The 22,511-nt window shown below is 42.2% G+C and overlaps 3 protein-coding genes across 3 annotated transcripts in view; 1 reads left to right on the top strand and 2 right to left on the bottom strand.

The window, feature by feature from the left end:
* Positions 1-22,511, bottom strand: part of LOC126565285 (uncharacterized) — a 433,172-nt gene that overhangs the window by 52,412 nt on the left and 358,249 nt on the right. The window lies entirely within an intron of this gene.
* LOC126564441 (recombining binding protein suppressor of hairless) lies at positions 2,773-13,312 on the top strand. Its single transcript, XM_050221495.1, has 4 exons — positions 2,773-3,126; positions 7,982-8,530; positions 8,614-9,156; positions 12,986-13,312. The coding sequence occupies exons 1-4, from the start codon at positions 2,857-2,859 to the stop codon at positions 13,295-13,297; spliced, it is 1,674 nt and encodes a 557-aa protein (XP_050077452.1). The 5' UTR covers positions 2,773-2,856; the 3' UTR covers positions 13,298-13,312.
* On the bottom strand, positions 10,737-11,720 carry LOC126565892 (uncharacterized). Its single transcript, XM_050223102.1, has 2 exons — positions 11,350-11,720; positions 10,737-11,277 (listed from the first exon to the last, which is right to left on the bottom strand). Exons 1-2 carry the CDS (start codon positions 11,718-11,720, stop codon positions 10,737-10,739), a joined length of 912 nt encoding a protein of 303 aa, XP_050079059.1.

Genomic DNA, 22,511 nt, shown 5'->3' with positions numbered 1-22,511 from the left:
TATCGCCCGCAATGAATTTTGTGCGCTGACCAGCAGCGTGACTAGTGCGGGCGACTTTTCCACTGCGGTGGTGGCAAAACAGAGAATGGAGGGGATTTAGAATTGATTTTCCTTGCAAATACACCGGACTGGTTTGATGTGTGGGGGGAAGGGAGGGGGGGGGAGGGGGGAGGATTTCGTTCGTGCGCGCGGTAAAAAGGAGCCACGTTACAAAGGCTCATTCGAAGTTTCCTAATTGTTTTTTATTGCTCACTTATTGGCTCTGCTGGTGTTATCATTCACCATCAAGTTCGCTTTAACTCAATATTCTATCTGCTGGTAGGGTGAGGGTGGCTTGTGGACATTTAAACGCAACGATGATTCGTAATGGGAGTCAGTTTACTTCAACTTTTTGTCCGCACATATTTTTCATTAAAGTTGATGATTTAATACTCTTATTATCTTCAAGTGCAAGAAATTTGGCGTCAACTACGCTCGTGAGGTAGAACTCAAAATCGGAGTATCAAACGGATAGAAAAAGTTTATATAAAACCCTCGAAAGGGGAAAGTTCAGATGTAAGAGAATAGTTGTTCGTCGTAACAGAGCAAATAAATAACAGATTGTTAGTTAAATATTTTTCCTACTTACCAAACAAACAATCCAACGTGAATTCACTTTCTTCCTTTCACAATCTGTTGTTTTCTGCTTTTGCCGCTTGAAGTAACTAACCATTATACTATAAACCACATTCAATCCAGCTGTCAAAACGCAAGCAACTAGCCGTCTCGCTCATTATCGGCCTCACTCTTGCAAGCACAATCAAGCCCCTAAAAGTGCGTGGGAAATTCACAGGTGTTGTGCGTCCTCACTCCCATTGCCTTTAAGTCCTTCTCATTCGCGCTACCTCACATTACATCTTGCCCGCTCGTTCGTTCGCTTCCAAAGGCAAAAACACACACGCATTACAGGCATCCGCTTTCTGCCTCACTCTCGTGTTTATTGCTCGTGCGCTCACGCTCTCTCTCTCTCCCTCTCTCACTCGCTCTCCATCCGCACGCACAATAGCAAAACGCCGTTTGTGATTCCGCGGCTGACGCGATGGCGCTTTTCATACAGTGAGTGCGATGCAAACGGTTAACGTCGTCGGTAGAATTCGTCGGCTCGGGTTGTGAATAGCAAATGCGCGTCCAGGCGGCTGGTTCCGCTTATTCCGCTCTCTCTTTACATCGAAAGTGTATACGGTTCTACGGGTTCCGGTAGCCTACAGCTGCCGCTAGTGTAACGCGTTTAACGTCCCATCGATGTGCGTTCCGTGCCGTGTGTCGTAGTGGTAAGATAAAACGTTGCCTGGATTGGGGTTTCACCCAAACGTCCGGGCACCACAAGAAACCCCTCCCGTACGTTGGTGCTACTTTCCCCTCTTGGTGTTGAGTCCGTCTGTGAGTGAGGTTATGTTCGGTGAAGTGTCCGTTCCGATTGTTGTTTACTTTTTGCTGCAGAAAAGTGACAGCTGAAAGCACAAATCTCGTATTAACGATGTGCACAAATTAATGCGCTTTTCTCTAGTGTTTTCTGTGGTGTGTTCAATCACCAGCCCGCGCTTGGCGTGACACGAACCGATACGGCAAGAAACATTCCCGTTCCGAACGGAACTGCGTGAAAGCGCATACGGCGGTTTTTGAGCTCGCAACAATTGGGTGCGCGCCGTCCTTGTCCATCCTCTGGTGGTTGAACGGTGAGCATAAGTGGCGTAAAAGCATAAGCGAGCATAACAAGCAGCAACAACGCTGGCGGGCAGAACGAACGGCGACAATATTCAACTGACGTTTCTCACTCGTGTTACCGCTTGTGATGATGATGACGATGATGATGATGATGGTTGTTGCTGATCAGTCAATAAAACACAGCAACGGAAAAAGTGCATCAGTGCCGTCAGATGCAACAGGAATATCCGCCCTCAGTGCTTAGCTCTCACAGCTATTTTCCCGTGCAGAAGGGTCTAGCGCTGCCTATGGGCCAGCTGTGGCAAAGCCCCGTGATCTCTCGCACATCCCATTCATCATACTGTCAAGGGCCGATGCGACTGCAGCATCTTCCCGAACGCGAAACAGCTGCCGCTAAAGAACTTCGCGCGTGTGATTGCCATCGTGAACAGTGAGATTCGTAGTGATAAGAGTGAGATTCGCAGGACGTGAGAATTAGTGTGAGAGTGAGAAAGTCCGATTTTGAGCTTTATTTAATTGTGATAACCCGGTACCCCCCCATCATCATTCCGCGATGCATCGGTTCGAGTAATTTTAATAACGTGTAAAACCCACCGAGAATAAATTATTTGGCCTCAGAATCGTTCACTTCGAGCCTTTCTCTAAACGAGGGGCATAATTAATCATTTCCCTATAAAACGTGAGTGCGCGTGTGTGTTTTTGTGAATTCGTGTGTGTGATTTCCCAAAAAAAAACCGGCTTACTGCGTTTTTAATGCGTAAAACTGACCGACGATCGCTGCATCGCGCTTCACAAGAACAACAATAATAAACGAACTGTCAGGTCGATGTGTCAAAAGTTCATCAACACAAGAGAATTCCTTCTCCCCATGCCTGAGCTAATCTTAATTTTAGTACATCATGCAAAGTTCATTTGAACCGTTCATCCGTCTCATGAGCTATCGTTACGAAAGGTTATAGAATAAATTATGAGTTCTTGTGGAGCCATTCATTGGACGAGCCTTTAAAGACGATCAGTACACAATCCCAGTACCCAGTCAGGCAACAGGATTGTATAAAAGCCAGGATACAATCCACCCGCTCCCGCTCTAATCACGGAACGTCCTAACGAAATCACCGACTCCCGGACGCTCGTTCGAAGAAAGCATCAGCCATGCCACATCAGTACGGCATACCGGGTTACGGGCAGGCCCCACCAAGTCCACCGACGCATCACGGTGGCAGTGGTGCACTGTTGCCACGGCTCGGTGCCGGCGGGGCCGTAATTCCGGTGACCCCCAACAATAACGGCGGTTCCGGGATGGGGTCCGCAACGTCACCCATCTTTCGCGGACAGATCGAGGAACGGCGGCTAACGAGGGAAGCGATGGAAAAGTATCTACGCGATCGCAACAACATGGTCATTGTTATACTGCATGCGAAGGTAATTATTGTTGAGTATTGTGACAGGCATCTTCCTTCTCTCGCGACTCGCCCGGGGAGGAAGGGCTCCTAATATCTCCTGACCGTTACGTGTCTGGTTGGCCGATTTAAGCTTTTATTTCCGCGATATTGCTAGCTTATGCCGCGCTGTTCATTCCCCTGCTCATTCGCCTGCTAGAATAGCTTTTCCACCTGTTTTTTCGCTGCTGCCCGTCATCAAGATGACGGAGTGACGATCGTTTCTTGATCGTCATCTTTTCGTTAAGATCATTCCGTACGATGGATGCCCCGTTTGTGGGTCTGATTTTCCTCTATCATACATTTTCTGTTTGCTTCTAAAAATCCGTCGGACCACCCTTTTCGGTGGATGATTCGTTTTTAATGATTTTTTTCCCTCCTCCTAACCGTATGGCAGCTGCATTGGCCACGGGCCCGGTGCGGATCGGACGCAAGCCGGATTTCCTGGTAATGGGACCGTCGGAAAAAGAAATTAGTTCCCACGATCACCTCTTCGGTGGTTTTTGTTTTTTCGCTTATCGTATTTAGGGGGGGGGGGGCTTTTGCCAACTTACCTAGCTTTATAACCATACCGTCGTACGAGTACACAAGAAAAGAAATATTTTTAGATTTAAAAATAATAAATTTATTTCTCCTGAAAACTATTTTGGGCAGTTTGATACAAATATTTAGACGTGCTGGTGATAACAGAATTAACGGAGCTCTGTCAAACCATTAAGTTACTGATCCCGTTAGCGCCACACATTCCATTCCCAGCGTCTAGTGTTGTTTGCGTCTGCTGGGCTAATTAACATTTTGGAGCTAAATCTTTGATTCGTATTTCCTTCCACAAGCACAGATAGCAATTTGTGAGTCTAATATCCGTTCCATTGATTCGGAAACGCCCCACAACCAGGTTGTAATCGGCGTTGGATGAAAAATGAATTTGTCATCGCGCATCTCGCGTATCGATTATAATCGTGGCTGGGAAGCTGCTTAGCTAGCGGAAGGAACTTTCGATGTCGTGATCGATTTTGCGAGGGAAAAAAGTCAACCGTCAAATGGTACATACCGTGCTTTTTCCCACCGGAAAGAAAGGCAGAAAGACACTCGCGAGACGGGATGGTGATGGTGAGCGACAGAGCTTTGGGTTTGGGTTGGTACGTTGAGGAATTGGCACTTTGAGGAACTCAGGAAGAAAGGAACATATCATCAAATGGAATAGATCCAGCGTTCCGACATTACAGCGTGTGAAATTCGGCAAGATTTTTGAGGTATTTTGGACGATGTTTCGAAGATGATTTCTATGTCATAAGACAGACATGTTGGAAAGCTATTGCAATTAAATAATGCATCTTTGAGCTACAATTCTATCCAATATTCAGCCAAAGAATAATAAATTATTTGCCTACATTCTTTAAATTCTTCTTCGTCTGCTTGGCTTAACGATCTACTTGGTCACGCCTGTCATCTAAAGGCTCAATGCCACGTAATTCGATAATCAGTTTTGTTGCTATCAAATCGAATAGTTTTCCTCATCGATACCATTTAGTTGAATGATGGAATTTGAACATCTCTTCTGCCTTACCACTGGAACTTTACCTGCATTGGTTGAAGTGAGTAATGGTGGAAATAATGGTCGATTTCAATCAGCCTCGTTTCGAAGATAGAAGTTTCGTTTTTTATTCAAATTTAACAAGACATTACACAAACAATCATTATAAACCGTGAGTACAACACAGGATTAAAATTAATTTGTTTTAAAACGTTTTTTTAACATATTCTCTCAATCGTCATCGTTTTGATCACTTGACATAACCGCCTGTCAGGTCTTTTGTCGTATTGTGATGGAATTATATTCCATCAAGTCACGGAAGGCCTCATGAGAATAGTAGGAACATATTCTATTTGCAGGAAAGTCTCGATCCTGCCACGTGTAGATCGGCGTCGCTATCTCGTATAACATTCTATGGTGTCAAAAAATTATTTAAAATTGAGTCCCGTTCAATGACGAACCTCTCAAGCAACTACACATTTGATTGACGATCGTCATGATCGTCACAGTAAATTTGTCACAGCAATGCCTCTTATTGCTTTAATGATCAAGATCAGCGCGAAAAGGAAACCATTTCCACCGGATTCATGTTCGTTCACACCGAGATTTAAACTCCGGTAAGATGGTTAACATTCCTTCCCTCGAGCCATGAAGAAGTTACGGGAAAAGTGAAAATGATGCGAACAATTACCATCGATCACGTAAATCGCGCCCGTACACCGTAAGCAGCAGGACGGGATCATCTGCCGTAATGCCCATTCCCAAGGGTGGGAAAATTTGAACAAACCACATCGGATCCATACCGGCCGTTTTCCCCATGTCTCTCTGCCCCAAGCGACCGAGAGAGGGAACGATGAATTAAGGGATCGAATTGAAAACCGAACGCTGGGATGGATGAACAATGATGAAAGGAGAGGGCTGAAAATCAAACAGGCCACTTCACTCGTTGGAGCTTCACTCCCATGCATAGTGATTGATTTAACTACCGAATTTTTTTTGTAGTTGCTGGTGGTGGTTGTACCACTTAGTTTGTCCACTGTCACGTCATTAGAGCACTCGGCTACGGCCTCTCGAAACGAGGTGGGAAATCGTGAAGAATGTTGAGCAAATTGATGGTGCAAAAGGGAATTAAAAGGCGACAGAGCGCTGTTGTGAAGATCGATGTTTAATTTGTTTTCGGACTTTTTTGTTGTTGTTTCTTTTGGTGCGTCAGGCAGGTTATCTGGGCTTTTTTTCAAGAGAAGATGACACTTATAACCGGGGGGAATCGTGTCATGGATGGAGGTTGTTCCGCTCACAAATCCACCATTTGTTGTGCGTAAAGATGAGGAAATAATTGTGGAAAATCTCAACCATTCCGGACGTCGTGCAATGTTTGCTCTAATCACTGACACAGAGGACAGTATTTTTCGCAGCAGATTGCCTCAACGATCATCATACATTTTTAATAGCGACAAATCATCGTCGCTTCGGCTTTCGGCTGTTCTTCGCGGGATGTAATGGGAAACCAGGCCAGTGCTTGATGGGTAGCGTGAGAAACCAAAGGAAGATGCGTTCGAGATCGAGACCAAAGGATTGACATTTGGAGGAAGTGGAAGAGACAAACAAACAACGAAACGAAAAGAAATACCACATGCAGCAGTGCCACATCACATGGAGTGGAAAACTTTTATCGAAGGAAATGACATTAGATTGAGCTGATTGAATTAAGTGATGGCGGTGCATTAAAACTGCGGCTGGTGAACGATTTCTGTGTGTGTGTGTGTCGGGGGAAGGAGGATGGGCGAGACGTTCGTGTGGTTTGATTGCTGGCTGTAGATGCGTTAATAGATGCAGTAAATGTTCCGCCGACGGGTGGTTAATTTCTGGTATTGATCTTGCTGATTTGCTTGCACAGCAAGGTTGTTGGGCGATTATTTAGATTCACGATTACATCACGTTAATACAGAATTGTTAAAATTTCCTGAGTAATTGTAAGTGTAAAGTGATTTGGTGTTGCGCATAGCAAAGAATCATTTTAAAAGAGTTGAAAACACATGTCTAAACAACAATTTAGTTTTATCTAGGATCCAAAGGGATATCTCAAGGAGGACAACCATTCTCTTTTATTTATTGACTTAATATGCCGCAAAAATCGATATTTCTAACAGGCTGGTTCCTTTGCTTGCTAATTGATAAGCCTCTGAAACGTCGTGTCCTTCTTGACATAACGATCTTCTAATGCTGATGCCATGTCGTTGGATAATAAGTCCTCACTACGGAGGAACGGTCCGGATTTGATGTAAATCCCAGTCCTCTCAGTCGTCTTATAACCCGAAAATTCTTTCTAGTAGGCTCCCAAGATTACAGCGACGCTGGTCTTCACACGACAGGACCAAGGTTCAAATCCAATTCAGGTCGTTATCTCTGTAGTGAGGATTTACTCTCCAACTACGTGGTATGAATAAGTCTAGTAAGCTATCTGATGACCAGCGTGATCTAGCAGGTCGTTAAGCTGAGAAGAAGAAGAAAGTTCCCGTGTTAAATAATCCGTCTTAGGATGAACGCATCAGAGCCATCACTACATTCTGCTTTTTAAACGTTATTTGTATTTTCCTGTTGAAATTTCGAGCTAGCATCACCGTCTTTTAGATTGGCCTAAAGAAACAGAACTTCCGATCGACAGGATGAATAGAAGACTGACTATTGACTTCTCCATGGCGTAGACGCCTGGTAGTTTGCATACGGACTTAAGAGTTTCCCAAGTCGCCATCTTCACTTGGCATGCAGTAGTGGTCATTGTCATGCTTACAAGCCTGTAAAACTTGGCTGAGATTTGCTTCGAAAACTTAGTTATCTGTCATTGCACGGTAGTTAACCTTCTTCATCTTTCTCTGCTCAGGATTGATCAGCCAGCAAATTCGGTTAAGGTCTGCAGTCTTCCATCCACGGTTGCATCCGATCTCCGACAGTTTTGACTCCACTCGATCCAGCCAACAGGCCGAACGGGTCGCTGACGAGCATCTTATTCGTGGGGCATGAGTTCAAGGCAGTAAAAATCAATTAGAAGATAATGGATTAGAAGAGGAATGTCTTCACCACATAGAGAAGACCTTGTCCATGGTTGACTTCCGTTACGGAATACTCTCGGATATTTTCCAACTTTCTTGTTCTATTCGGCGAATAGAACAAGTCGATCTTGTACTCGATGAACGGCAATATAACAGCGGCTCTCCAGTACTCAAATCTCAACCCTAGAAGTTCATTAATTACGCATCCTACATTTATTCCTTCCTTTTTTTTTTCTTCATTTTCCTATCTTCAGGTCGCCCAAAAATCGTACGGAAACGAAAAACGCTTCTTCTGTCCACCACCCTGCATCTACCTGTTCGGCGAGGGCTGGCGTTTGCGCAAGGAGCAAATGCTGCGGCTTGGCGAAAGTGATCAGTCCACCCAACTATGTGCCTTCATCGGAATCGGTAGTCCGGAGCAGGAAATGCAACCGCTCGATCTGAACAACCCGAAACAGTACTGTGCCGCCAAAACGCTGTTCATCTCCGATTCGGACAAGCGCAAACACTTTATGCTGTCGGTAAAGATGTTCTACGGCAGTGGGCACGATATCGGTGTGTTTCAGTCGAAGCGCATCAAGGTGATATCGAAACCATCGAAAAAGAAGCAATCGCTTAAGAATGCCGATCTGTGCATTGCGAGCGGTACCAAGGTTGCACTGTTCAATCGGTTACGATCGCAAACCGTCTCGACCCGATACCTGCACGTAGAGGATGGACACTTTCATGCCAGCTCGACGCAGTGGGGTGCCTTTACGATCCATCTGTTGGATGATAACGAGAGTGAATCGGAAGAGTTTCAGGTGGGTTCCAGCTGATGATCGATTGTGCTTGATCTCCTCTAATAATGAAATGCTCTTTTTTCTCTCTCTATTTTTCGCTTTAGGTACGTGATGGTTACGTACACTACGGTGCGACGGTAAAGCTCGTCTGTTCTGTCACTGGAATGGCTCTGCCGCGGTTAGTCATACGTAAGGTGGACAAGCAGATGGCACTCCTCGAGGCTGATGATCCAGTTTCGCAACTACACAAATGCGCCTTCCACATGAAAGACACGGAACGGATGTATCTGTGTTTGTCGCAGGAAAAGATCATCCAATTCCAAGCGTCTCCATGTCCGAAGGAACCGAACAAGGAGATGATCAATGACGGTGCCTGCTGGACGATCATCTCCACCGACAAAGCCGAGTACCAATTCTACGAAGGGATGGGTCCGGTTCGGACACCAGTGACGCCCGTGCCAATCGTTAACTCGCTGCACTTAAATGGTGGAGCCGACGTGGCAATGTTGGAAATCACTGGGGATAATTTTACACCCTCGCTGCAGGCCTGGTTCGGTGATGTCGAGGCGGAAACAATGTACCGGTGTGCCGAATCGCTGCTGTGTGTTGTACCAGACATTTCGCAGTTTCGCGGTGAATGGTCATGGGTGAGTATGAATGTTTTCAACTTCTTAGTATTCATTTGCTTATAACTCAGTGCAGTTTGGTTTACTCCAATGTTAATTAAACCTCAACTTGCGAATTCGAACTGTAAAGAAACGTCTTGTAACAGATAGACGAGTGCGATACGACTATATTTTTCGCACGAAAGTACAATGAATCACTCATCTTGTCGTGTGTCAGTAGTTGTCTTAGTGACAAGATCTGTTGTGAAATATTTCGTTTCCGGTAGCTTGCACCGATATAAGACTTGATTAAGTGATAATTTTCTGTTTTTAATTACACATTTACTTGATTCAAACCTTTGCACATAATGCTATCCAATGTCATGACAGTGTGAACAGTGCTTTTTCGGCAATCAGGAGGTTGTTCAACTTTATGAAGTTTAAAAAACTGAATTGCTTTGTGTGTCACCCCTGGCTGTGTATATAAAATTCTTAAAAGAAGTACAGACACTAAAACTTGAAGTTTATGTATATCCGGATTGAAAAGAAATCATAAATTTTTGGATGAAAAAAGCGTAAATTTGATCAATCATCGGATGGCCCAATTCAACTAGGAGGATTTTTAGGACAACGTTGTGACCTTCAGGGATGTAGGTTTTCATCCAGCGAAGTACATGACTCGAAGTACACTTCGGTAATTATTTTTTAACACCAACGTCAAAGAAAACAGGCGCGATTTTCTAACCGTTGACCAACTGTATGCTTGGTTTGAAAATTTAACTTGATCTTCTTTGGAACAGAATCAAATTTGTCTGGTAGAATGAATCGATTTGGGATGGTTCGGTAGCCGTGACGATAGCGGCCCCGGTCTTCACAGAGCAGAACCGGAGTTTTCGTTAGGTTCCTTCAATGACTCACTCACTCACTCAGTATAGTAGGTTCATTCAATGATATTACTTGGTTTCTAGGCAAAGATGCGTACGTTTGGGCCTTCGATCTTGCAGAAGACATCCTGCATACTAGACGGATTCCTAGGGTGTGTACCCTAGGGATCCGTTGGGCAAAGGTTGGGCTAAATTTGTTGTATTCCTTGTATAATCGTCGAGTTTCTGTATTTAATTTATCAGGATTAATAGAAAAAAATATTGTCCTCGTACGCTCGTGAAAACGCTGAAACAGAAATACTTATTTAGCTTGCAATCCAATAATTTTATTTTATTTATTTGATTAATTGCTTAACTAAAATAGATTTTGCTCACCAAGCGAAGCATGTTGTTTTGGTGTAGTGCATTGATTTAAACTATTTTTTTTTTTGTCTACTTTCCTATCAACTGATTGTTCGAAGCGATATGCAACTTTTCACCTTTCACGTCCACGGTAAATATCCGAAATAATTGGCTAGAATACGTGAATTATCAGCTGCACGTGTCGTATTTTCTTTCCTTTCGAAGCTTTGCAAAACATAAAAAGCACACGCAAGCATACACACACACGTACATTCATAAGTAATCGTTTGAACTCCTCCATCGAACAGTGGGAGAAGTGGTACACCGGGGACCAACCAACCAACCGTTGAGTCTCAGCCAGAGTGCCCCAGTGCCTTGAGGGTGGCTGGCCTTTGATTACTTTTCCATCGATTTTGACTTCGGTGGCGTTTTGCTACGTGACGACCGTTTGCCTTTTTTCTTGCCGTGACCTCCGGCCGCATTTCCGCCGGTACTTTGATTGCCCTCCTCATCAGCCGCCTCGACCGATTTTGCCTTCGCTTTAGAGCCCTTCTTGCGGCCCTTACGACCCTTCTTTCCACCTGTAGCGCCGGCCGTACCGCTACCACTGTCGATGCTTTTCTGGTGCAAATCACCCAGCATCCTTCCCGCACCACCACCACCACCACCACCCAGTCCGCCACCGTTGAGTGACAATTGTTGCTGAGAGTTGGTTTTCAGCAGCGGCACTTTCGGTACGACCCGTGTGTATAGGTCGTAGTTGAAGTCGGCGCAAGTTTTCCCATTGCAAAATTCTTCCATACACTCGTTGCAGGTGAAGACACGCGATTCGATGATGCCGGAGCGGTTCTTTACCTTGCGCACCGAGGTGGCGAGTAGATTTTCCCGCTTGTCTCGTTGGATTGTTTTGATCTGCAGCTTTCCTAGCTCTACCAATCTGAGAGAGATAAAGAAAGGACAAGAAAATATGAGCGTCAGGAACTAAATCGTAATTGTAACGATAACTCACTTGCTAAAGTAATCCTCCTCTACCTTTGTCTTGGGCCGCTGGCTCGTAAGCATCTTCCAATCGATCGGTACACTGCACAGCTCCATTATGACCAGATTGCGCATCTCGGCCGGGATTGGATCCATGTACGCGTACAGCTTATCCCGCTCGCCACTATTTTTCATCAGCATCCGGAGTTCCTTTTTCTGCATCTTAAACCCATACTCCTTCTCCTTGAACCGGATCTCATCCGAGCGTACCTTGATCGGGCGCATCTTGTAGTCCGGAACCTTCTCAATCATACGCTTAAACTCTTCCCGCGTTGTTGCGCTCGACTTCGAGAGGTCGAGAATGGGGACGACCTCCTTCTTTTTGCCAAAAATATCATCCATTTTGTTGGTTTGCTGTTACCCTCTTCCGGTCCGGTCGGTTATTTATTCGGAACGCTCTCGCGTCGTTCTACTACCGTTACACTTCAGCACTTTCCAACTGCTTCTCACTAATTGTATTCTATTGTTTCGTACTCTCACAACTAACAATAAAAATGGATACACGCAAAAAAAGTATCAAAGTCAGAAGAAGATTTTCTCACGCGACACGAAGCGGAAGGGTGATGACCACTTCCAAGCACTACTATTACACTGCTTTTGCAGCCCGGGGATTTAAATCCCGACCATTCCATCCGGGGTGAAGACACGACAGTTTGCCTTCGTAGTAACGATGCCACGGCAGTGAACAGGCACAGAACAAAAGCGAACGAACTTCGGCACTGGCACCTGTCACAGTGGAGAGGCTGTTGTCGTTATATTCCTCAACAAAGTTGGGAGCAGAAATCAAAAATTCATAACAGATTATATGCTTCCCCTTTTTGTGCTTGGACGGGCGGACAAGAAAACCGACACTACCACATAGAGAAGGAAGTTCTTGAAGAGTCAGTTATGGAACAGGCTCTGTAACTGTTTACTTTTCCACGCTATAGAGACGCCTAATGAATTCCTACTCGTTTGCATCCGTAGCGTCTCAGTGACTGAGCCTGAGCTTTGGGGTTTTTTGTGCTGTTTCGTGTTAGTTCACTTTAACTCCCAAGTATCAAGGATCTCTGGTGCGAAATTTGGGAAAATCTTTTATGAAACCACCACTACCACTCGGAACATCGTCCTCCGTAGGCATAGTTTAACTTGCGGCCGTCTTACTTCTAACTTACTGAGCTCTATGTCTTGGGAAGCGTCAACGGGCTACAAGCGCATCGCATCGTTTCGCCGTTGTTTTGATATTATCGATTTAATAATGATGGGAACCTGTTGCTATAGTGGCGTGGTAGTAGTGGTGATGATTGCTTGCCTGGGCCTCTGGGTTTTTTGTTGTTTTTACCGCGCTCCGACGTACCGTGTGTGTGTGTGTGTGTGTGTGTTGATAGCTTGGTAGAGTTTTACTTGCAATTGACTGCGTAATAGCTGAAGTAGGTATAACATTCAGTACAGCGTTATTCGCAAAGGCATTTTATTATTGTGATTTGCATTAATGTTAAATATTCGAATATTTATTTAAATTTACTTTTGTATTAAAATATTTACATTAAAGTTAGAGCTACAGGTATCGAGTTCTAAAAATCTTATATTTCCCCCCTCTTTTATCTGTGCCTCCCGTATCTGTCCAGGTTCGTCAACCCACGCAAGTGCCTATTTCGCTGGTGCGTAACGATGGAATCATTTACGCGACCGGTCTCACCTTTACCTACACGCCCGAACCGGGACCGAGGCCACCCTGCCCGGCTGCAGAAGATGTCCTCCGCCGGGGGTCAACCGGCACCCTGGCCGTGGTGGCCAATTCCAATAGTAATAATAGCAACAGCAGTAGCAACAACAGCAACAGCACATCGGTAGTCAATCAGCCGGGTGGGCCCGGCACCGGAACCTTACCATCCATTGCGGATGTTAGCTGGAGTTCCCACGGCGGAGGGCTACCGTAACATCACGACTAGGGCCTACTGAGTAGGTGGGACCGCACACTAGTGAATTCCCTGCATTTGTAGGAATTTGGAAGCAGCGCAGTGTAAGCAAAACATAAACTAAAAACGTAAAAAACCTCAACCGATATGATATGCTTGTAAGCAGGCGAAACAGACACAAAAGGGATGGATTCCGATCGCAGGTTATTGGTAGAGCTGTGTGTGACCGTGTAGGGATATATTTATTTAAACAAAAGCAAACGATGCACCCCATTCGCTTCTCGAACACTCTTAGCTTAAGTATTTCTTCCAAAGATACCAGGAAGAAGCTGGCAGGAAAGGAACAACGAACGTTCACCTTACATTAAGGTTTTGCTTCGTTCTCGCCGAAAAATGGGAGGTTTAATTTGACTCACGTTATTGTCTATTTTGTGTTGGGATTTTTATTTGATAACTGATGATTGTACCTTTTATTTCTAGGTACAGAACATGTGCAGCACATTCACTTCGATTAATGAAGATGGAATCAAATAGCTCTACAGTATCAGACGATCTTGACTTGCTACTTTAGGCTATCCTTGATTAGAATTTCTCTAACCTATTTGTAGGTAGAGGAACGGTTTGGATGGGATTTGAGATCCTACGTCAATATAAAGTCAACCACCGGGACATTCAAAATTGATATGAATCTTTGGAGTCTAGCCAATGCCGAAACGCACTTCGTGATAAGAAAAAAGAGTGAATTTTGTTGCTTGATGATGAAGTGATTTTTCGTAAAATCTGACATGGTACGAAGTATTTGTTATGCATAACTTTGATTGAAAACCATCCAATGCCATGGGTTTTCTTTATCATCATCTCATCACCATCCAATGGCAAGGTATGCGGCGCACATTAAATTTATGACTTTTCTCACATCCATTCCGACGCAAATGAGAATGGAGCATCAGTAATTACGGGTGCAATAGCGTGTTTGGTTTGATACATTGCACGATTGCACAACCACCTCCTCACAATTTTTCTTCCCATTTTTTTCCACGTGCATAAATTGATCCATTCAATTCAAATGAATCGGGTCGCTTCCTACCTTAAGGCGAGAAACGAAAGCACTGCTATATAGCTTCTGCCGCAAGCAAACAAAAACGAAGAAAATCTGTTTTAAATTATACCTTTAAAGAAAACTATTGGAACATGCGTGTACATTTTTGCTCGAACGATCGATTTAGAGAGAAAACGTTGACTTTTTTTTTAGAAACAAACTCCAAAAGCCAATGAATGACGGGTTTTTAAGCTTTAGGTCCTACGGGCTATAGAATCAATTTATAGCTACAAGTCGCTAATAATCGAGCGTACCACCACCATCCGGGTTGCGGTGTACATTGATCGTTGGTGGCTCAAACTTTTACTCCAAGCAAAACGGAAATCGAGTTGTGGTGCAGTATTATCAGCACTGATTTTAGCAACGTAAAATGGATATATAAATAATTATAAATAGCTAGCATTAATTGTAATTCTGTGAATATAGCTTAACGTGAGCTCGTAAACCATTGAATCAGTTCTCTATAGTGTATCTTTCCCCCCTTTTTTGTTTTTTGATATTCGCTAACTCTTATTTTGTGGTTACAAATTTCTCAAACGATCTCTTCGCACAATGCAATCAATCATATTTTAAGGTCGGTGTGCATAACTGTTAAGATCGAATGTAGCTGCTCAAAGTTCAGTTAAAACTACAATGTCTTTCGCTTTCGAAACTGCATTTTTTGTACAAATTTTCATCAAGTAATAATTTGTTAAGCAAAATTAACAGACTACCAGGCGCCTCCACGGAACGAGGTAAATGTTGAGATCAAGTGTAAATTATAGCGGATCGCTTTCGTCTAATGCGTTTCTGTGACAATCTGTTGAGATTGCTCGGTAGATGTTGAGGGGAGAGGCATGTAGATAAGAATATACAAAAAATATCCTCTCTATTTTTTAGCCGTAGCACAATCGAAAAGCAAACGTCAAATTAGAAGAAACCTCGACTGGCGGTGTGTACAAAGGGCAGGGAATTTCATATGAATCTAAAGGTTAAAGTTCTGGCTCATTTTGGTGAAGATCATCTCGTCACGAGAAAAGTGCTCATCGAAGCTGATTTTTTCTACATTATTTCTCCAATTTCACTTTACCCACTTCATTAACGGATGTAATTGATAGCTGTATCGCATCAACCTCTATGAGGGTTCCCTAAGGAATGAGATCTGTATTATGATCAGGATTGTTAATTCTCCCTTCCTGCAAGTCTACTTATTCGACAGTGTTATTCAGAGTGCATCGATCGATTTGCACGTGGCTGTTTGCCGGCATCAATGGCCGTAACCTTTCTCCTTCTTTTGTCAGATTCCTCCAGGCTTCTCATTTTGTTTGTTTTTTCAATCATTCTTCCATTTATTGGGATTCTAATACGACTTATGAGGTCGATTTTTTGAATGTCGATTCTCATTCTTTAAAGACGATAATTTGAACCCTCCCTCCAAAAAGAAACCACTTCTTTTTCGTTTGTAGGTGATTTCCATATTTACTTCATCTTTTCGTCCGGTATTCCGAACCCTCCTGGAACTGGACTGGAATATTCCGTTGGTGAACAAGTCCCTAAGTCTAATAAGTCATTCGATGACCTAAACATCGTTAAGCAAAGAAGAAGAAGAAGGAGAATAATAATAAAAACAACAAAAAGAACGCAAGACAAACACCATTGGAAAGTTACTAAAATAAACGCTCTCACTATCTGGTCCTGCAAGTTGGAAAACAAACATTACCATAGCATAAATATATATGTACGGCTGTAGCTAAAAGACACGTAATGAAGTAAAGACGAAACTGTGCACCTAAAAGCAAGTAACATGCATAAAAAGACCTATTTTTAGAGATTTATATATATACATATACACAATGGCAAACATGCAAAGATAGATTTATATTGAACAGATGCAACGAATCGTAAAATGAAAGGTAACAACGAGCTGCTTTTTTTTCAAATGCGACAAAAGTACAGGAAAGCTAGTTGTAGTTGAGAATTATTTTAAAACAAGATGGACAAGCCATCTTTCACGTTACGCCTATACACACGGCTTATTGTTTTGCTTCCTTTGGCGAGAAAGTTTTGAACGTGTTTATGTGTGTGTGTTTGTGTGTTCGCCCTGAGAATGAATATGATTCTTCTACTGTGTAGGAAATGTTTACCCGCCCCCAAGTAGTCAGCTGGCAACACCAACGTAATGAACTGATGATGAGCAGCGTGTGAAAAATTAACCCCGTGAGATTATGCTAGTTTATAGAGAGAAATTTTCACGCAAAACCACCAAAGCTCGACTCGCTGGCGTCCCGCGCATATATAGAGGGCGTGCACAATAGGTTCAGGTTCACAAATCAACTAATAATCCCTCCGAATGGGTGCGTTAAAGCTGCCGTGGGAGAAAGAGAGAAGACAAATCACAAGAAACTGATAATGACGAGAAAGCAAGGAAGAAGAGCACGAAGCGAAGAAAAAAAAAGCAGTTAATTGTTTTATAAGTCGTCGATCCATAATGAGTGCGCAGAGAAGAAAATTAAGTCAGAGGTTCCCACTAAGAGAAAAAAATGTAAATTTTAAAGAAAATCCATCCAAACTCGCACAGATAGCGCGGGGCATTGTGATAGGATGGAAAACTAATAGTGTTTAAGATGGAAGAAAAGAATAGCAAAAGGAAAATGATAAAAAAGAACACACACAAACAATGGGAAAAAAGTTGCACTAAACAAGAGCATTCCGGGAAAGAGAGATTCCGATCTTCAGATGTGACAGGGAAGTAAAGCAACGTTAGAAGAGCAAAAAAGCGTTAATATTAAGAAAATCCAATGAATTATACATGTAAATATACACCTTTATTATGATTACTACCGAAAACTGCTTTCCGAAGCCTGCTTGCTTGGTGTCATGGTCAAAAGGGAGTTCCAACGTTGATATACCGACCAAATGCTAAGAGTCACCGTTGTTTGGATGAGAAATTTCTAGTGCACCGCCTGATGTAGTTCGCGAAAGAAAAGGATAACGAACGTCTTCAGAAGGGTAATAGATAAGATGGAAATTTCACACACACTCAGCAGTGCATCGGCCAGACAACAATGTCCAATGTGTCTGTAAGACTGCCCTGCGTTCCCAGCATTCAATTCTAACTAGGCAAACGAAGCGCAAAAGCGGATACCCCGTGTCGATGGTAAAACTCGATCGCTAGAATTACTAATCCAGTGTGAAAAAACGCAGAGGAGTCCTCGAAACATAGAACCGGCAACCGGAATGATGAGTAGCAGACAGAATTATAATACAATCGGAAATGGATCGTGTACACCATCGCGTCCAAAGCAAGCAAGCGGTGACCTTCTAACAGTCCTATCGGTCCTATCCGGAACAGCAACAGGTGAAAGAACCTAACCCATTTACCCGACCCGAGACAACAGGTTTGTCGTTACGGTGCCGTGATTTTCGCGGGAACCAAATCCAACTTATTCCCACAGGAGCAACCGGTCCGGAAACAAAAGACACCCGAAGTCGTGACGTCGCCTGGCTCGCCGACTGACAATCAACACAAGCTTCTGGAGTGGCTCGGTGAAGTCGACCTAAACAATTACGGATGAATCTGCGTCTGTTTAATGCTATTCGCATTAAAACAAGATGCGCAACGACTTACGCATCGACCTGCGCTCGCTTTGCTACCTTCCCCATTTTAAAAAGGGGAGCAAAATTTCCCCATTCTACGCGTCCGGGATGTTAAGATTAAATTATTTTACTATATCGTGGGAAAAAACACGTCTCTTTGGGCTTTAGGAGGAGGTTAAGCTCGTTTCGATACGGTTGACTTATTGCATTCTGATGATTGTGTACGTGTGTGTGGTTGTTTTTTCATCTCTTTCTTTCTTCCTGATTTCAGACCCACGCAAACGACGAGATCTTGCAGAAATGAAGAAGCTGCTGATGAACCGGACTCTGATTGTGTTAATAAGTTCTTGATAGATAGCAAACTCCGCTTTTCTCACAGCAAATCACCCTCTTCAAATGCAGTGAAAATGATCGCCAAGTGGGACGGCAGACAGTTTTCATTATCGCTTTCCACAATCGCAGAAGAATGGATAAATGGTCGCGAAAGAGATGGAGAAACTCCCTGCAGAAGGGGAACTACTGGGAGACATTGTATTCTGATTTATTTTCCCTTTTGCCAACCTTCCCTCTCGCCCGCCTTTTCGCTCCCCACCCAAAAGCAAAATGAAGTGTGAGCTTTTCCGGAATGATAATGTTTTTCTTCTTGGGCGCTTTTCTTTTTTTCACCCTCTCTCGGTGGCTTCATTCTTCTTATTGGTGCGTGTTGGGGTTGAATTTCACCTCGGAAGAGGTTACTTCCGATCGGTAGGTTCATCAGTTTGCCAGTGTACGGTCGGCTCGTGCCGAGGTAAGATCGATTGTGGTGGATCGTTAGTAGCCAGCCACAGCAGTGGATGGAAAATGGATTGGTTGCAGTGCAGACAATTATCTTCCGGAACGGGTGCCTGGATAGAAGTGTACATACAGTGAGTGAGTGTGAGTTGAAGTACAGTGTGAAGTGTTATTGAATCGGAACATGGTGTCGTCTGCGGGTGATACGATCAGAGCTAATTGGAGTATTTCTTGAGGAATTTTGATAACAAGCTCATGAAATCTTTGATTAGGTCTGGTTGTTTAGCTCGAACAGTACTACAAATGGAAAGCGTTTATTGTGTTCATCGTTAACCAACAAGTGAATGTGAATATTTCGTTTTCTAATGATTCAATACTTCTTGTATTAGACTGATTAAATTAAAAAAAAACAAGGTTCAACACTGGCATGAGATTTTTTTTTCATTTTCCTCAATCTTCTTATGGTCTTATGCTTCAGTAGATATGATTAAGCTTCTGCTTTCTACTGGTTTTATGTACTTAGTGTAGCCATTGCTAGATGGTCAGTACTACGCACAAGGGAAAGATTCAGTTTAAGATTTAGATTCAGTAAGCTGGCCGGCAGCAGCGCTGTGATTATCTTTTAAATACGCAAATCTTTCCTATACATTTAAGAAGTTGCTTCACATACGTTATCGTTTATCATACAAACACACATTTAAAGAAAAATAACACAGTGAAAAATACATTTACAAGCTTTAATTAGATCGATACCTGCTGTATTAAAAGCATTGGTACTAAATGGAGACGCCTTGTCCGTTGTACAGTAGGTGTTTAAAATTTTAAACGAATATTATCTTATTTCTCTGTATGTTCTAGTTTGTATAAATGGATTTATCATGTATCTTCCGATATTCAAGTGCTCCAAGTGATAAAAGTGTCTTTAATTTAAGAAACGAAAGATAAATAAAAATTTAATCAAACTATTTGATGAATTTTAGATATCGCTTTTTAATCAAATTATCAGATGATTTCAGAAAATAAATCAACAAGCATCATCATTACCACGTTTGAGTCGCTTTAATTGCATTCTACTGATCGCAAAACGTGGGAAAAATATCAAGCTTGTATGGATCATAAATCAAACGAATGTAACAAGGCTTTAGCTGTGCACTTGTTTACCCCTTGCTTTGAGGAAGTGCAATGCTAATTTGTAAAACAATACCAATGGAAGAACGCGTGGTGCTGATTCGTGTTTTTTCTAAGCGGGGCAAAAACAAACATTTGTGGAAGAAAAAAGTAGGAGGAGATTTAACGCAGGTCATGCGTGTTAAATTGTTTAATAGATGCTTATTGTAGCTAAAAAGAAGCTTTTTTTGAAAATCTGCTTCGATAAATAGGAGTAACATTAAAGTTTGTTCTACTAGAGTTCTTCTAGAGTTGCTACTGTTTACGTGACGAATATCATCTTTTGTATGTATATTTTTGCACCTATTTTGTAGAAAAAATGCATCTAAACTTATATAACTGAAAGAAATGCAAAATAATTTTGCTACAAATTCATACAAAAAACATAAACATGTTGTTTTAACGGAACGACGTGCCGACGTAACGTTTTTGCGACGTGCCGTCGAACTCAATTATGAATAAATAATTTAATTGATTAACATGACTACAAAAACTTTGTTTATAAATATCCGATAACTATATGATTTACTTGAAGTAATGTAACTTTCTTCACGGGACGATTTTACACAAGTAAGTTTCAGTGAAATAAAGTGTTTGGTTTATCTATAATCCGCAATTTATTGAGAATCAATTTGGTTAAATAAGATTTTTCATCATTATTACCTTAAAGAAAGACCGATGCTTTATCAAAGCGTGCTTTTTATGATCATCTGTTCTGCTTTCCAAAATGGGATTTAAAATTATATTTAGCAAACGCACTTAACAATCGTTAAATACCAGTTGTTTGCCTGCCTCGAACGCCTATCTTCGATTCGGCAGACAAGCTTCAAAAGATCTTTCTAGGTCACGCCGGGCATCGAATAGTTTTCTAGAGTTGCTGCAGGAACCATGTAGTATGATATGGTCAGTCCTCTCTACGGCGTTTCGTTCCGGATGGTATTTGACATCGGTCTTGCCGTTCCTTGGAAATATCCTTTACACTGCTTCGAGGCTTAAAAATGCGGATTTAATTCGGATGAAACCAAATTCCTTCGGTTACATGGATGTATCGAAAGAATATTTGTTACGACGAATGTTGGAAAGAAAATTTTACTGTAAGTGCATGAAGCAGCAGAAGATCTTTTGGCTAATTAGTAATAGTAAATAGACACTAAATTCGATCGGGATGGCAGGGCAGTCTTGAGTCAGAGTTCTTAACATTGCGTTAGAATCAAGCATATCGCATGGAGACCTCGTACTAAATAAGTGCTAAAAAATCAAAATACTAAAAATCAAAAATATCGTACCCAGATTTCGTCATATTTCTTATCCATCAAACAACACATTTTGTTCTAAAATTATTCATTATTCTATCTAAAATTCATAAATTTATTCCTTATCAAAACCATATTAATTAAGCATTATTTCTCTCATATTCCTACACCAGAACAACAAAAAAGATATAATGATTTTATTTTTCAATTGTGTTTGTATTTTATTGCATAGATTTCGATCTTGGAAAGATGTAACTAATAACGCTCCCAACGTTCTAACAACACCGGATATCGTTTCCATTTTACTGTCGCTATCGATCGCCATCGCCAACACAAAGACTACTAACCACCCTTTTGGTTTGGTTCGTCCATTTTTTTTTTTTTTTTCAAATCAAAGCCAAATCTCCATCGTCCACCATGGACTCCTCGGTATTCCCATGCATCTGTACAGTATGCACATACACATTCACGTGCACACCACGTACAGCCACAATAAAAGAAATTATTCATCATTACATATAAGTTCAATAATATTATTAATAGCAGCACATTTTATAATAAATCCATCAGCAATAATAACTAGCGTGTAACGTGTATGTTGCCTTAACGGTACTACAGTCGTCTTAGAGGAAAGAAGAATTAAAAAAAAACAAAGCGAAAACGATAAAATATAGCAGCAAAAGAAGCTAATGCTTATCCGAATAGAAGATGGTCCCTTTTTTCGCAGTGAATGAAAGGTGCAAAGTATGCCAAAAAAAAAAAAAAGATTGGTTGGCCCTTAACTAATGAGGATGTGTGTGCGCCATCTTTACACGTAAGCAAACCGGATTCGGGATATGAGTTATCCGAGCCTGTTGCTTGCCAAAAAATAAACTTCACACCTTAAAACAATACTACATATTCCTCTCTCTATGTATCTCCTTCTCGCCGTAATCTTGTCCCATACAACCATATAAAAACTACCAAATGCCATTGTTTTGATTTAAAATTTAGAAATTCACATTACCCTCGCTTTCTTCCGCCGAGAGGCGGTTTGAGTGTTCAAATCAATAAAAACAATCTAACTACAAGACGGGACAAAACTAATGTCTATCTGTATGTTTTTTTTTTTTGTGTTTCCTAGCTTTTGCGCATTAATCAACAAATGTCCCCAATGTTCAAGGAAACGTCCTTAATCCAACCGGAACGAGGGGACAATACTCTCTCCCTCTTACCATAGCGTTCGTGATAAATATTTGTGCTAATGTATGTTTGCCTATTTCGCATCTGCATCTGACCACTTGCAAACGCGATGTTAATATGTCTTCGTCTGCTAATTTCAAAAATTAATAGCTACCGCTTCTTCTCTCATGGACGGAACCGATACACG

This window comes from Anopheles maculipalpis, chromosome 3RL, assembly GCF_943734695.1.
Source record: "Anopheles maculipalpis chromosome 3RL, idAnoMacuDA_375_x, whole genome shotgun sequence".
NCBI classification, from domain to species: Eukaryota; Metazoa; Arthropoda; class Insecta; order Diptera; family Culicidae; genus Anopheles; species Anopheles maculipalpis.
Note: the sequence above shows the minus strand (reverse complement) of the source record. Positions and strands in the feature narration are given on the sequence as shown.